The sequence below is a fragment of the Dipodomys merriami genome, unplaced genomic scaffold (assembly GCF_024711535.1).
Source record: "Dipodomys merriami isolate MVZ:Mamm:240054 unplaced genomic scaffold, mDipMer1.0.p SCAF_28, whole genome shotgun sequence".
NCBI lineage: Eukaryota > Metazoa > Chordata > Mammalia > Rodentia > Heteromyidae > Dipodomys > Dipodomys merriami.
The window spans coordinates 19,742,341-19,759,152 of NW_027204270.1; the positions used below are offsets into that span (position 1 = coordinate 19,742,341).

The following is a 16,812-nucleotide window of genomic DNA, read 5'->3' on the forward strand; positions in this document are numbered from 1 at the left end:
ACAAAAGAAGCTCAGGGACAAAGCCTATGACATGAGTTCAAGCCCCGGGACTGGCAAAAAAAAAAAAAAAAGTAACTATGGCCATACCAGTGGCTTTTCCAGTAATCCTAGCTACTCAGGAGGCTGATATTTGAGATTTGAAGCCAGACAGGGCAGGAATGTCTATGAGACAATTAACCACTAAAAAGCTGGAAGTGGAGCTGTGGCTCAAGTGGTAGAGTACCAGCCTTGAGGGAAAAAGCCAAATAAGAGCACAAGGCCCTGATTTCAAGCCCTGGTAGCAACACCAAGAAGAAGATGAAGAAGGAGGAGGAGGAGGAGGAAGAAGAAATTATTACCACTGAATAAGTTCATGACTGATTCTTATTCAAGTTTATTAAGGTTTCTGAACTTGATTTAGTACAATGATTGGTATGAATAACACAAGTAATCAATTAATTGCGGAATTATTTCTCAGGATGGGCCAGACTTGATCATGCAGGGGGCATCAGCAGATGGGCAGGTCTCAGCTGGCTTTGTCATACAAAATTGAAAAACTGGATCTTCAGATCTCAGCCTCTTGAGTGGCTGGGATTACAGACATGAGCCACTACACCCTACCACTTCTTAGAGAAAACCTCCTCTCCCCAATCTACTTTGGGAAGAGGCTTTGTCCAAAAGAAGGTGCAGGAAGCCATAAACCAGCCTTCCTAGGCCACTTCCTGGGTCCTCGGTGTTCATGGGGGTTGACAGAAAGTGGTTCAGCATCAGGAAACACCACTGGTGACCACTGCAGAGGGTGGGTGCTCCCTTTAAAACTAATTAGTTAATTCACTAACTAATGAATTTTTTGTACTGGTATTACAGATTGGATTTATGCCCTGGATGCTATCCCTGAGCTTTTTATGCTCAAGGCTGGCATTGTACCACTTGAGCTCCATTTCGACTTTTTGGTGGTTAACTGGAGATAAAGATTCTCATGGACTTTCCTGTCCGGGCTAGCTCTGAACTTCGGTCCTTGGATCTCTCTTAATCCTCCCAACAGCTCGGAAAGGTCAGCACTTTGCAGATGGAGATGATCGTGTGAACTCACATGGCCAGAAAATGGCCTGACGGCACTCCAGCCAACCATCTGTCCCCATGAGTCATGTTGCCTCTTTAGCCTGAGATCCCGTCTGCAGCTGGGACAGATGAGAAGCAAAGTCACTTCTCTTTAATGACTGGGAGCAGTCATGACAATGGCTCTGCATTGTGATTAGGCCCTTTGTGTCCTTATAGGGAGATGACATGCTGGAGGTTCGCTGTTCTCTCAGGAAACACGGCTAGATGGGGAACCTCAAACCTGATCAAGAACATCTCCCCAAACCCTATAGCTCATGTCATATTTAATGGCAGAACACAGAATGCTTGCCTCGAAAAGCCAAGGCAAATAACAAGGCTATGTGCCACTTCCTCACTCTGACTCAGCAGAGTTTAAGAACTCCTAGCCCATGCCATGTAATATAGCAAGAAAAGGAAATTAAAGTCTTAGAGGTCAGAAAGGGAAGCATAAAGCTTGTTTTATTTCCTTGTTATGTGGTTATTTACTTGTAAAATCCCACGAGTTCTACAAAAAAAAGAAAAAATAAAAAAGCACCTCTGGGAAGTTCAGTTCAGGTTAGAAGTTGTCATCTAAGCAAAGGAAACGTAACTGTATGTCTTTGTACAGGCAAATGAACAGGTGTATACCAACACTAAAGTGACGAGGGCCAGGTGTGGTGATGCACATTTGTAATTCCAGCTACCCAGGAGGTAGAGATAGGAGAGAATTGTGGTTAGGGGCAGCCCTGGGCAAAAGCACACAATCCTATCTGAAAAATAAACTAAAAGCAGAACTGGGAGCATGGCTCAAGCACCACCAGGCCCTGAGTTCAATCTCTAATATTTCGCCAGTCCCCAAAGTACAAACTATCATGAATGAAAGAAGCAAATGAAGCCAGACACCAGTGGCTCACACCTGTTATACCTTAGCTACTCAGTAGGTTGAGATCTGAGAATCATGATTCAAAGCTAGCCTGGGCAGAAAAACTCTATGAAACTCTTATTTCCAATCAATCACCAAAAAGCTGGAAATGGAGGTGGCTCAAGTGGTAGAGCAGCAGCCGTGAGTGAAAAAGCTCAGTAAAACCCTAAGGCCCAGAATTTATGTTTCAGTGGCAGCACGTGCGCATGTGTGCGTGTGTGCACGTGCACACATGCTCACACACACACAAATGATTTAGTGTGAATCTAACAAAAATATGTACAGGACTCCTATGCTGAATGTTTCAAAACACTTGACACAAAACCAAGAAGACTTCAATAAACAGAGAAATATAACCAGGAAAGAGATCAGTTCTTCCCATATCAGTGTATTGGCTTTAACGCAGTGCATAATTCCTAACAAAATCCCAATAAGGCATTTGTAGATGCAGTCAGGAGTATTCTGAAGTTTGCATGGGATGGAAAAGGAATGGAAATAAGAAAACAGGAAAATTAAGTGGGAGAAACCGCTCTATCTGATTAAAGCCAAATAATATCAGTACACAGTGTAGACATCACTCAGTCTGTGGGTGTGAGCGAATGAGTGTCACACACATATACACACACACAAGCATTGTACCTGGATCAACAGTCTGTTTTTGATGGTGTGGTTGTCACCCAAGGAGCAATCCCTGGGGGAGATGGGAGAGGCCCACACTCAATCTCTCTCTGCTGTGTTTAGGACTTCTTGTGAATCTGTCATGATTTCAACATAAAAACTTTAAGAAGTCCATTGAGCGGAGTGCTGGTGGCTCATGCCTGTCACGCTAGCTCCGCAGGAGGTTGAGATCTGAGCATCAGGGTTCCAACCCAATCTGGACGGGAAAGCCTATGAGACCTTTCATTCCAAGTAGTCACCAAAAAGCCACAAGTGGAGCTGCAGCTCAAAGAATAGAGTACCAGCCTTGAGCAAAAAAGCCAACATGAACATGAGGTCCTGAGTTTAAGCCCCAGTAGTAGCATGCATGTGCACGCACTTTCCACTGTTTTAAAGCAACTCTTGGGTTTCCCTTTCCCTGCTAACATTTTAACCCCCCTCAATATTTAAGAAAGCTCAAGCCACGGCTTTTCCCATTCCTTTCTCTCTGCAAACTCCTTGCCTAGAGAAGAGTGGAGGTTCCAGAGAAATCACGGCTAAGTCAGAGCAAACAGCGAATAGAAGGATGACACAGCTAAGCTCACGGCTTCGCCTGGCCTATGCATGGTGCTCCTCCTGAACCCTGTGGGCAGCGAGTGGCCTCAGATGGTCTCAGTGGGCTTTGAAAGGGAGGGAGGCCTTGTCCAGCCTGGGGACAGTGGATGCACCAGCTCTGTGTCCACCTCCCAAAGCCTCCAAGACGGCCCGACCCACCCTACCCTACCCCATGCTCAGCGCCAGCGCTATCCAGCGGAGTCCAGCACCTTCAATCATTGGTTCTCCACAGCCAAGAGAGAAGAATGGCTGCCTGCCACATATGGCTATGGTACCTTGAGCTATTCCATCCATGCCATAGTTCTGGACTGTTTGAGGGTTCTGGGGTGAATGCTCACCTGTAAGACAAGGTCTGAGTCCGCATGTTTTCCAATCGTGGTGCTTTTATTTAGGACAAAAAAGCCCTCTGCGCTCTTGAGGTAGGCCTTCATTGTCTATGCTTCTCCTAAAAAAGATTTCAGAAAATATTTTGTTAGAAAAGATGTTATCCTTTGGCCATCAGATCTAAATCCACCAAATTTAGAGCAAATGAAATCAGCCACAGCGTCATGAACAAAGGGAGAAGCTGGCAGAGATGGGTGATGGGCTTTGCCACCACCACTAGGAATATTTTTAAGAGAGAGAGAGAGAGAGAGAGAGAGAGAGAGAGAGAGAGAGAGAGAGAGAGAGAGAGAGAGAGAGAGAGAGAGAGAGAGAGTGTTGCCAGCCCTTAGCTTTGCATTCAGGACCTGGGCACTTTCTCTGAGATTTTTTTTTTCTTCTCAAGCCTAGTGCTCTACCACTTGAATCACAGCTCCACATCTGGGTTTTTGGTGATTTATTGGAGATAGTCTCATGGACTGGCTTCCAATTATGACCCTCAGATCTCAGCCTCCTAAGTAACTAGATTATAGGTGTGAGCCACCAGTGCCTGTCTTGAGCATTTGCCAGTCATGGGGCTTGAATTCAGGGCCACTTTGAGCCACAACACCACTTCCAGTTTTCTGGTGGTTAATTGAATAAGAGTCTCACAGACTTTCCTGCCAGGGCTGGCTTCAAAACCACAATTCTCAGATCTCATTCCCCTGAATAGGTAGGATTACAGGCGTGAGCCACTGGTACCTGCTGGGCATCTTTTTTTCAAATCAGACACTCCAGTGTCTTCAAAAGCTCCTGACATACTGACAATAATCCATCTCACTTTGAATTCTGCCTGAGCCATGTGTGACTGCCTCCCTCTCCCTGCCAGGTCAAAAACCAATTGTCCCTGTTTCCTTCTCCATGGAAAAGTCACTGAATGGTACTATCTGCCTGACTACAGACAGAATGGACTTCACCAACAAAGTTTACAGGTGTGAGCCACTATCGCTCAGCTATTCAATCAGGTTTTTTTTTTTAATCTGTCAAAACTTACAAAATGTCTTAACTATTTGTCAGCATGCCTACAAGAATACTTAACTGTCCAGTGCTGCACTTTCAGATGATGTACAGACACTAGCTGCAACCACTGTCATCGTTCAGTGAGAACCAAACTGTTTTTACCAAAGGTGGAGAGAACTCCAAGCCTTGGCCAGAGAAGACTAGGGTAAAGATGATGTCTCCCACTACAGCAAACTTGTCTGTCATAAATGAGACAATGTGTTGGACACCTATAATCCTGGCTACTCAGGAGGCTGAGATCTGAGGATCATGAGGCAGGAAAATCAGTGAAACTCATCGCCAATAAACTACAAAAAAACAGCTAGAGGTAGAACTGTGCCTCATGTGGTAGAGCACTAGCCTTGAGCAAAAGAAGCTCAGGGATGGTGCCCAGGCCATGAGTTCAAACTCCAGGACAAGCACAAGAAAGAAAGAAAGAAAGAAAGAAAGAAAGAAAGAAAGAAAGAAAGAAAGAAAGAAAGAAAGGAAGGAAGGAAGGAAGGAAGGAAGGAAGGAAGGAAGGAAGGAAGGAAGGAAGGAAGGAAGGAAGGGAAGGAAGGAAGGAAGGAAGGAAGGAAGGAAGGAAGGAAGGAAAGAAGAGAAAAGATCTAGGGCAATGGTTCAGCTAACAATCCATTTAAAGATTGGGGTTTTCTAGCTCTGGGCTGCTGGGGGCTTATGTCTGTAATTCTAACTACTCAGGAGGCTGAGATTTCAGGGTTATGGTTTGAAGCCAGCCTTGACAGAAAAGTCCATGAGACTTATCTTCAGTTAACCTCCAAAATTCTAGAAGTGGAGCTGTGGCTCAAGTGGTAGAGCACCAGCATGAAGTACAAAAACTCAGGGACAGGGCCCAGGCCCTGAGTTCAAGCTGAGGACCTACATATACACACACAGATTGGGGTTCATCACCCCCACACACACAGAGGAAGGGGAGAAGAAGGGGTGCCTGCAGGACAAGGGGTCCCAACCCCAGCTGGAAGCTCACACTATCAACTCAGAGGGGAATCCGGGCCCCTTGTCTCTGGCCAGGAGTCTCCTATCTTTGCTTGGCACCATCGGGCCCAACAGCTTGCACATGGGCGGACCTCAGGCCGCTGGCAGTGGCTGGAGGTTTCGGTCGCAGCAGCTCAGTTAGTTCTCGCTGAGGAAAGGCCCAGGGCGCCTGGAAGCAAGTCGGTGCAGCTCTCCGGTTCCCCCTGGGTGCCGGGGCTAGCTGGCCTGCGGTCAAGGGACCGCTCTGACCCATCAGGGGTGCCGGGGGCTCCGCCCCTGAGCCAGCCGCACCCCTGGAGGCGGTGCTGGGACCGGAGGCCCGGGAGCCGGGAGCCTCCTCCCCTCCTCCCTCAGCCCTGGTCCTCTCTACCCGCGCTGCTGCCCTTCCGGGAGCCCGACTCACCTGGCGGGACGAGGGAGTCCACGCCCCTTCCTCGCCCGACGGCCCCCGCGGGCTTGGGCTCGGGAGGCGCCGGCCGCTGCTGCGGGGCGAGGCCTCCAGGCCGCGCTGCGCGGGAGTCTCCAGCCCGAGGCCGGCACCCCGTGAGCCGGCCTGGCCTGTGTACGCACGTCGTCATGACAACGCCGGGGCTGGGCGGGGCCCGAAGGTAGGGGCGTGGCTTGAAGTGGGCGGGGCGTCACCTGCAGCGGAGCCACCTCGTGCCACGTGGGGATGGCTCCAGTGTCCTGTGCTTTTCCCATTTCGCAGATGGGGAAACTGAGACTCGGAGGTCGCCGGGAAGAAGCACAGAGGGATGCTATTACCCCATGGTGTTTTTAAAGCGGTGTTATCAGTAGTAGCCTGAAGGTTTTTGCAAACCTACAGCTGTCTTGTTCTGTCTGTTCTTACAAGCATCAGACTGAGGCTCCAGAATTGGCCCGGACCCATGGCTGTTCTTAAGTCCCCAACTTGGGTCACAGGGCTGAGGGGCAGAAGTGCCAGGAACGTACACAGCTGCAGCTGCCTTACCTCAGCTACTTTACACCGCAGCTTCCTCCACAGGCCAATCTGCTTTCACGGGCAGAAGGAGGCCCAGGAGGCTCCAGAAAGCTAAATTTGAGCTGGGTGCTGGTGGCTCACACCTGTAAACCTAGCTACTCAGGAGGCTAAGTAAGATCTGTGGGATTGAGGTCTACAGTCAGCCAGGGCAGAAAAGTCTGCATGATTCCATTCCCATTTGGCCAGCAAATAGCTGGTTAAGTGGTAGAGTGCCAACCTTGAGCTAATAAGCTAAGGGATAGTGCCCAGGCTCTGAGTTCAAGTCCCATTACTGGCACATACACACACACACACACACAGTTCGGTACTCTTTTCTGAGAAGTATGAACTGTGGCAGGTTTTACAGTGTCCATAAGGAGTCCACACAGCAAGGAGGAATCAGGGAAATAGGTTTGGGGTGCCTTAGGACATCAACTTCTCTAGCCAGTTGAGCCAGCCTCAATCCTAATCTCATCCCCTTCCCCCCATCCTCCCTACCATGTGTGTCTTCAGATAAACACTTGTCTCCAACTGTACCAGGACAAAGACTTTCTCATGACGAGACAGACCTCAGTGAAACCCATTCCAGCCAGGAGCTGGCACAGGCCTTGGTCAAGGCATATGAATGCCCCTAATCAGACTAGATCCAAGAACTGTCTGTGTCCCCTCATGGCTATTACCCATCCCTTCCCAGAGGTAACCTCAATCCTGACTTCCATATTCAGTTCTGTTTGATTTTGAATTTCATGGTGTGGGGGGGGGGGCGGGAATCATATTAGTTCCATCTTCTGTGCGGTTGCTTTGGCTCCACAGTGAGTTATGGGAGCCCAGTTTGTATGTGTCAGGTCTCCATCATTCTCCCTGATGCCACCGGCTGTGCCACCTTGTTCCTGCTTAACTCTTTCCCACAAACTCAGCTGCTTAACTTTTTTCCCACAAACTCAGCATCTCAGAACAGCCTTTCCCGGTTCCCAGTCATTGCACAAGAATCAGGCCTGTCTGGGCAGGGCCTCTTCTCAGGGACTTTCCCCAGCTGCAGTCCTGGTGGGCCAGAGCTGGGGTCTTAGCTGAGGCTGTGCTGGGGAAGGAGGTAGGGGGGTCCCCCTCCAACCCCCACATGATCCTGGCAGGGTTCATTTTCTCCAGGGCTGCTCTAAGGAGTCCAATTCCTTATGGGCCATGCCCTCTGCTTGGGGCTACATGGTCACTGGCTTCATCAGAGCCAATGAGAATCCACCGAGGAAGCCAAACCAGAAACCTGGAAGCTAGTATCTTATGTAAGGTAAGCATAGCAATTGAATCTCATTACTGTAGTAGATTTCTATTGGCTCACAGTAAGTTATGGGGCCTGAGCCTGCTGAAAGGGAGGGGGTTTTGCAGGGTTTGGACCCGAGAGACCATTGGGATTTGAGATAGTTGGGCTCTATTGTTTTATCATTTAATACAAGAGCTAGCCCCAGGGTTCTGCCTTGTCAGCCCTGGTTTAGGAAGTGAGGGGAGAGAATTCTGCCTGGTTGCTCATAACCAACCCTGGGCTCCTTTGTTCCTTGACCCTTAGTGGCTCTTGGGACACCTCCAGCCACTGCCTGGCCTCTTTGGAGCCTCTGTGTCTCTTGCTGAATAGAAAATTCTAGAAGGTCTTGGTAGGCCTGAATTTCTGCCAGCGGCAAGCTGATGGACCCAGCTGCTCAGCAGTTTGTGATGACCTCACCCTCCTCACCTCCCTCACTTCTGGAAGAGGGTTCTCACAGGTCTCCCTGTGTGCTTTGCTCCTCTCCTCCGCTCCCGTGTGCAGCGGTTTTAGTGTTGTGTCAGGGCATTTGGGCATACGCTTTTATCTCAGGCAGCTCACCCTGAGTCTGACGAATGTCCCCACTCAGGTGTCCCCGGAACCTCCTGTCCTTTGGTCTAAATATGGTCAGCCTTCCTCTGTCCTTGCTCCTTCTCTCTTTCCTGGAGAACAACTGTCCTTTTCTTTCCAGTCCCTCTTACAGTCCTCCCTTTCTTGGTTTGAACTGTCCTCTCCTGAGAATCCATTGTTCTCTGACACCTTGGAAGCTGGGTCTGATTTGGATCACTGTCAAGAAGTATGAATGACTCATCCCTGAGTCATGAAAGGCCCCAGAGCCCCACAGAGGCCTGGGGGAGGGGGGGAGCAGAGAGGGGAGGGATGGCTGGAGACAGGGAGGGAGCCAAGAGGTTTGAGTAGGAAACATCCCCAAAGTGTGTTAGAGCATTGATGCCCAGCTGGTGGCACTAGTGGGAGCTGGTGGGAGAAAGGTGGTGAAAGTTGGCTATTAAGAGTCACGCCCTTGAAGGGGTATTGGGATTCTGGTCTGTTTACCATGTGGCCATTGTGTGTGTGTGTATGTATATGTATGTATGTATATATTTTATTGTAAAAATACTGTACAGAGGGCTAATTACATGATTAGGGTAATGAGTACATTTCCTAACGAGCATTGTTACCCCCTTTGTTTTTCCTGTACCATCCCTTCCCTCCCCACCTCCCCAACACCTCCCCCACCCCCAGATATACAGCTTTCCTCCCCAACACCTCCTCCACCCCCAGATATACAGCTTTCCTCCAGCACACAGTCCATGTATCCCACCTCACCACAGGTTCAAATCCATAGAAAATCTGAAGCCTTTAAAGTCATTCCTGAGCGAAAGCAAACCTTTTTCCTCCTGGTGCCATGGATAAAGTCAGGTGTACCATCACCAGCAAGGGCCTGGGGCCTGCTGGTCAGCAAAGGCTCTGAATCAGGGACAGGCAGGCCCTTGGGGACCAGGAGGGAGGAGGTTGGGGTGGGAAGAAGCTGCTGAGGGAAGACAGGTTAACTAAGCAGAGTGTGTGGGGTGGAGCCAGCGCTGACACTCCTGGGAAGGCCCACCTGTGTGTCTGGCTTTTACCGTGCAGTAGAGACTCTTGATTAATTACTAGAGGGATCACTGGCTTAATTAATTACTTGTGAGATGGGGCAGAGTGACAACCCAACATGACTTCAGCATGAAAGCAAAGTCTCAGGCTACCCTACAAGGCTCAGGTGATGATGATTTTAGCTTCTCTAAAGATTAACAATGCTTTAAGATATGTATCTAACATTAGAGAGCTCTTTTTGCTTGCTTGTCACCAAAGCTGACACAGCTCTAACCCTTACATCCACTCAACTTTGCATCCTAAAGGGAATACTGAGTGCTTTTGTCTTCTGTTTTCCTAGACAAGTACAAAGATCTCCCAGTTTCTCATTTTCTCTGGATTGGATTACAGTGACTATGACTCAGGGGATTGCTTTTCTTTGATTAGGCAGGCTTTCGGGTCATCTGTACCAGCTTTGTAGCTACAGTTGGATTCACCACTAGCAGAGAGAGCGAGCCTGGGAGATTCGGGTGAGACCGGGAGACAAAATTATCATTCTTTTTGTTTCTGCGGATCTGAGTAGGCTTCATACCTCACAAGGGTGGAGCCTTACAGTGCCTGGCTTGTGCCACCCAGCCCAGTGTCCTCAAGGCACATTGTTGTATTGTGGGTCAGAATCTGCCCTGTTTAAGGTGGAATAGTAATAATAAGCCATATGTTGTTTTCTCCAGTCATCCATCGATCCTCTTGGGTGATTTATTAGCTAGAATTCTTCTTTAGTTTCTTGTTGGGCGCTGGTGGTTCACACCTGTAAATCCAAACTCCTCAGGAGGCTAAGATCTGAGGGTCATGGTTTGAAACCAGACCCAGCAAACAAATACAATAGATTCTTATATCCAATCAACCAGTGAAAAACTGGAGGTAGAGGTATGGTTCAAGTAGTACAGCACCAGCCTTGAGCAAAAATGCTAAGTGTGAGCTTAAGGCCCTGAGTTCAAGTCCTAGTACCAGCACACATACAAAAAGGTTTACCAGACATTTATCATCAAATAGTTTGTTCAGGAAAGGTAGAATACATTCTTTCCCTTTATGTGTTAATATTCAGAGTAAAAAGCAATCACTGAAAGTGATTAGTGCTCTTTTGAGATATCATTAGTGATACTTGATTAAAGCCAGGCAGAAAATGTTTCCATGTTTGATTTGCTGTTCTCCTGGGGACATCTCAGGGGTCCTGGGCGGCTCCTTTGTTTTCCCAGGCAAAGACCAGGATTGGGTTATAACTGTTGTGTTTGTGTAATGTGGTTTGGCCTTCACACAAATGTGGCCTCAGCTCAGCTTTCTCTCCACACACAGGGAGGGGTAGACAAGAGGAATTCCAGGGCCAGCCCTGTTCAGAATCCCACGTCGTTCACGCCTTTGGCTTTTCCTGACCTTGTGGCCCAAGGCACCCAGCACTATTTCACTTTTCTGCTTCTCCAAACTGCATTTGTTCCCCAGTAGATTCAAAGCTGTGGTTTGAATCCCCTGACTTCCCTCCACTCATCCCCGGCTCCCGGTACACTGTGTCATGGTAGAGATGCTCAGAGAATGGGACAGAGAAAGACAGAGACAGAACAGAGAGACAGAGAGGGGAGAGAGAGGGAAGGAGAGAGGGAGGAAGACAAAGAAGCTGAGCTTTTTTTTTTTTTTTGTTGGTCATGGGGCTTGAACCCTGGGCCTGGGCACTGTCCCTGAGCTCAAGGCTAGCGCTCTACCACTTGAGCCACAGAGCCACTTCTGGTTTTCTAGTGGTTAGTTAGAGATAAGAGTCTCATGGACTTTCCTGCCCTGGCTGTCTTTGAACCCCATCCTCAGTTCTCAGCCTCCTGAATAGCTACGATGACAGCATGAGCAGGCTGAAGCTGAGGTTCTTATCTCAGGACCGTACCCCCAGTGACCCCATAGCCTCCCTCTTAGAAGTCCCACCCCCCAGTGGCCTAACTTCCTCCCACTAAGCCCCTCCTCTTAAAGGCCCACCACCTTCCAATAGCACCACAAGCTGGCCATCACACCTGCGATACTTAGGCCTTTGGGAGACAGTTCAGATTCCCAAACACACTTGAGAAGTGCTGTGGAATCCAGAGTAGAGAGTCCCAGCCCGCAGCTAAGTCCTCCAATGGGCAGAGCAGCATCCATGGGATCTCATCCACAGCATGGCAAGATTGAAAATCCCCACTTGAAGCAATCCAGAGAGATAAAGACAGTCCATTCAGTTCAATGAAGGGATGCACTAAGACATATGCACCTAAGACTCCACCGCCAGAGCAGAGAATGCTTTCAAGGTCTGCCTAGAACTTGGTTACTGAGAGCCCTCTGCACTTTCCCACTTGATCTTATTTTTGGCTCCTGCTTTGCCTCTTGAGACCTTTCTATTATTGGCCTAAGGAAAGATTAATGGGCAATTTTTACTGCTTACAGCTGATGGAAAAAAACTGCAGGTCATGAAGTATTTTTTAACTGGGAAAATAAACATCAAAAAAAGTCCTACTTTTTTTTTGGTCTCAGTTTTCTTGCCATCTTGCTGGATGAAATGGGCATTTTCAGTACTCTTTGTTGCCGTCATCATCTTTGGACAGCATCTCCTGGAAGAAGGATTATCTCCGTGGCCTTCTCTCTGTTCTATTTGTGCTGATTTGAAGATACCCCAGCACAAATTCATTAGCTGATGAATTTTCTGTTGGCAAATGCTGTTGGCCAAACTCAATCTGTGGGGTAGACCTTAAACCTTTTGGTTTTCTTTTTTTTTGCCCCCTCACTAATTCCTTTAAAAATTAATTGTGCATAAAGCTATTGTTATATTTCCACATACATATAATCATCCCTCTAGTACTCTTTTTTAATCTGCTATGGATAAGTACTTCAAATCTGGTTTTTAAAATAATTTTTCAGAAATAAAAATACAACACACATACACACATGCATACATACACATATTCTCCTGTTTAACTTTGAACTTAAACAAAAATAAATGAATTAATTTGCTAGTTAATATATTTACCCAGTTTTTCTTATATATACAGATATAAATAGCTTGTCAGATTTTATCTGAAAGGTGATGAAAAACGTGTTTATTTTTAGCCATTTATTCTGTGTGCTAGTACTAGGACTTGAACTCAGGGCCTCGAGCTCTTGCTCAGCTTTCCTGTTCACAGCTAGGTTCTATTACTTACAACATAACTCAAGTCCAGCACTTTGATAGTTATTTTGGAAATTGGGCCTGGTTTTTGAACTATGATCTTCAGATCTCAGCATTCTGAGTAGCTAGTATTACAGATGTGAGCTGCTGGTGCTTGGCTTTTTTTTAAGCTAATTTTCATTAGCATACATTATTAGTTCAAGGGAGTTTGTTGGGATAATTCCATAGGCACATATAGGGCATGTTGAACAAGTTCCCCCTTCTTTGATATTCCTTCAACCCCCTGCTTCCTTTTCCCAGTTTAAACTGTGTCTGGTGGGTTTTATGCCATCTTCCAGCCGACACGTTATTATATTCTTTTAATCTTGTCTGGTTCTCACAAAGTAGAAGCCGATGATTTCTTTGTGGGGAGTTGGGCACAGACAAGGACACACTGGAAAAACAAAACATCTCAAGGTTAAACACCGAGAGCATTTGGTTAATGTTCAAATTCCTGCACAATTCCTGAATTTCCTACACTCCTGACTCTAGCTTATCTTCGAGGAACACTCTGTCTGATCTGACATTGTTTTCTTCTCTGATTTATAACCAAGGAAGAGTCAGGCCATAGTTTTTGCTTCCAAAATTCTATTATAGTTGTTTTATTTTGTCATATGCCCTCACTGGCTTCCAAGGATACTTTCAAATAATCTAAAATGTCTCAGAGTCTGACATTGCAGGTATTGCCAACCATTATCTTTGTACCTTCAGTCTAGTTAATAAATTCTCTGTTATTACAGTTTATTAAAATTCCATTAAAGGTCAGCTGGGAACAGCTGGAGAAAAAGAGACAGGAGCGGACTGTTTATGTTATAGGAAATTTGACATTTAATTCTGGAATGGAGGAGGGATAAGGAAACTGTATTCAGGTTGGGAATGTGGCTTAGTGGTAGAGTGCTTGCCTAGCATGCATGAAGCCCTAGGTTCCATTCCTCAGAGAAAGCCTGAAGTAGCACTGTGGCTCCAGTGGCAGAGTGCTAGCTTTGAGCAAAAGCTCAGGGACAGTGCCCAGGCCCTGAGGTCAAGCCCTAGGACTGGCAAACAAACAAAACTGTATTCATAGAAGGAAAGGGGTGTGTGTGCGCGCACACACACACACATGCTCACACACGTGCGTGCATAACAGTATCAGTACTCTTGAACTTGATTCATGTGTTGGTGCTCTGCCACTTGAGCCACAGCTTTACCTCATGGTCTTTTTTTTTTTGCTGGTTAATGAGAAATAAGAGTCTCAGCTTCCTGAGTAGCTAGTATTGCAGGCATGAGCCACCAGTGTCCAGCTTAAGAGCCAGGTTGGGAAGAGCAGTGCTAAGTCAGGCAGACTGGGTGACCTGTGGGGATGGTGGTTTCCTGTTTCTGTCTGATGGATTTGGGACTGGGTGGCCAGACGCTGGGACTGGGATTGCAATGGCAGGAAAGACTCCCGTGTCCAGACAGGCTTTTGGGACAGGGTAATTCTTTCTTGTGGAGACAGTCACAGACATGTAGGAAGCCTGGCCTACTAGATGCCAGTACTGCACTCCCCCACCCCCCACTCCCTATACTGTAAGTCTGCCAAGGCCAAAACAATCCTGGTGGACAGTCACTGGCCTGAGGGAACGTGTCTAGTGCTGGTGCTGCTGTTTAACGGCCTCACTGGGGGCTAGGAATGTCCGGTCAGCTCCGTGCCATCTGGGGTTGGGTGGTGCTAGGGCTACAGTGCTGGTGGCTGGGTCCTCAGTGCGGTAGTGTTGAGAGCTGGACCTATAGAATGTGGCTGGACCATGAGCTGTGTTCCTGGGTCTGTGGATTAGTGGACTCGTGGCTTATCACCCACAGGAGTGGCTTGTGATGACTGTGAGCTCTCTTGGCACACCGTTCTGCCTCGACGCACGATGCCCTCTGCCATGCCATGATGTAGCAAAGATCCTCACCAGACTCAGGCACCATGCCACACTCTTGGATTTTCCAGCCTCCACAACTGTGGCCATAGAACTTCTATGCTTTCTAAGTTCATTGGTCTCTGGTACTTTGTGACAGCAGCAGAAAATGGACGAGTCAACCCATTTTTCCATCCAACTAACATCCTTGAGCGCTCAGAGCTGTGGGGCCCGGAGGCCTTGGTGTTACTTGGATGGGCAGTGTGGGTAGACACAGCTTGGCTGGCCCTGAGGAAACGTGGTGCAAAACTTGTGTGTTAAAGGACTCCAGTGTGTGCGAGCTTCTTAGTGTGCATGCCTGCTTCCTGCCAGAGGCAGAAGTTTCCATTAGGGAGAACCTGGGAGGTCTCAGTGGCTCTGAGACCTGGCACCTCCAGTCTCTGTGCTTTTAGTTCCCGCTGAGGCTCTCAGGTGCTGGAGCTGGGAGCTGGCCTTGGCTGGTGGTATGGTTTGGGAGGTGCTTACTTCTTGGTCTCCAGCTGGGGGTGCTATTTTGGGAGTGTTCAGGAAACTTCAGGTGGTGAGACCAAGCTGGAGGAGCAAGTTTTCCACAGCAGTTCCCAAATCAGTTTGGCCAGAAAACCCTTCCTTCCCGACCCCAGCATCTGTAATCAGCTGGCATGTAACACATTGCAGGGCTGGTGACAGGGTGAACCTGCCTGTACTAGACCAGGCTAAGGAGACGCCCAAGTCTCGCCCCTGATGGCTGCCACTTCCAGTGGCAGCTGCTTAGATTCATGGTGCACACAAACACCTGGGGACTTTCTGGAATTTTCTGCATCCCAATAGCCGCTTTCTGCAGTGTTACCTCCTGGGGACTTTTCCTGATCCTCCCGATCTTCACCCCATCTTATTTCCATTGCTCTGACGTCATCATCGCATACTTAACTCAGTTTTCATTACCTCCCCTGCACACAGAACACAATCTCTCACCAGCTCAGCAGTGCTGTGTTTCTGGCTTTACCCTGAGCCTCATGGCCCATAGTAGGTGCTCAATGCAAACATGGAGAGTATTTTGTTTAATCCCCATCGTCCCTGCTTCTGTGGTCACATGTGCCACCTCCCCAGCTGTGCCATCTCCCCATGTGTCATTTGAGAAGACACTTTGATGGATACTTACAGCTCAATCGATACGCCAAGAAAACTGCATCTTAAGTCCAATTTTATCACATCTGGAAAAACTTTGCCATGGAAGGAGAGAGGCTCAAGTTTCATACCTCTGGAGCCACTGCCCCAAGCCCCAAACCTCCTCCTTTCCCCAAGGAAGTCTAGGTTGGCCAGAAGTCAAGAACTATCTTGCAGAGCCAGACTGAGAGCTCCTTTAGAATACTCTCTCAGCCAGGCACTGGTGGCTCAAAGTCAGTGCTCTGCCACTTGAGCCACAACTCCAGCATTTTTTTGTGATTAATTGGAGATAAAGAGTCTCATAGACTTTCCTACTTGGGATGTCTTTGAACCATGATCCTCAGATCTCAGCCTTTTGAGTAGCTAGGATTACAGGCATGAGCCACTGGTACCCAGGAGACTCTTATTTCCAATTAACCATCAAAAAAATCAGGCTTTAGCCTTGGACAAAAAAGCTCAGGACAATACTCAGGCCCTGAGTTCAAGCCCCAGGACACACACACACACACACACACACACACACACACACACCCCTCAACTCCCCTGTGAATTTGCCATTCCCCATGTCACACACACACACACACACACACACACACACACACACACACACACACACACACACACACACACACACACACACACACACACACACACACACACACACACACACACACACACACACACACACACACACACACACACACACACACACCCTCAACTCCCCTGTGAATTTGCCATTCCCCATGTATTGCCCTCCTAGATTGCCCAGTTATCAGGAAGAAGCATGGAGAGTTCTGGAAAAGCAAGCTCAGCCCTGGGTGGGGCCTCAAAATAGAGCCAGCCTGTCCAGCCCCCTCCCCTTATTATAACATGTTTGCATAAGGACAGCGAAAGTTTGGAAGTAGAGGCTGTAAAATGAGTCCAGACCAGGTGATTAACTTCCTCCCTGCCAGGGGCTGATTAGGAAACAGCAAAGGTTGAGAACTTTCTCTTCTAACAAAACTCTAGACACCCACAGACTGCGCCACACCACAGACAATCGCAGGAAAGCAGCCTCTGGACGGGCTGGGGTCGGTCTCCCAGGCTCCC

General features: G+C 48.0%; 1 protein-coding gene across 7 annotated transcripts in view; it reads right to left on the bottom strand.

Annotated features, from left to right (window-relative positions):
* Fhad1 (forkhead associated phosphopeptide binding domain 1) overlaps window positions 1-6,179 on the bottom strand; it is a 97,269-nt gene extending 91,090 nt beyond the window's left edge. For all 7 annotated transcript variants that reach the window (XR_011375598.1, XM_070037895.1, XM_070037894.1 and 4 more), the window contains exons 1-2: window positions 6,030-6,179; window positions 3,571-3,677 (exon numbers count right to left, since the gene is read on the bottom strand). Coding sequence is in view for 6 of the 7 variants with exons in the window: in XM_070037895.1 (XP_069893996.1) it covers window positions 3,571-3,663 (93 nt within the window). In the remaining variant the exon portion in view is untranslated. The remainder of the gene's footprint in view (window positions 1-3,570; window positions 3,678-6,029) is intronic.
* Between the last annotated feature and the right edge of the window lie 10,633 nt (window positions 6,180-16,812).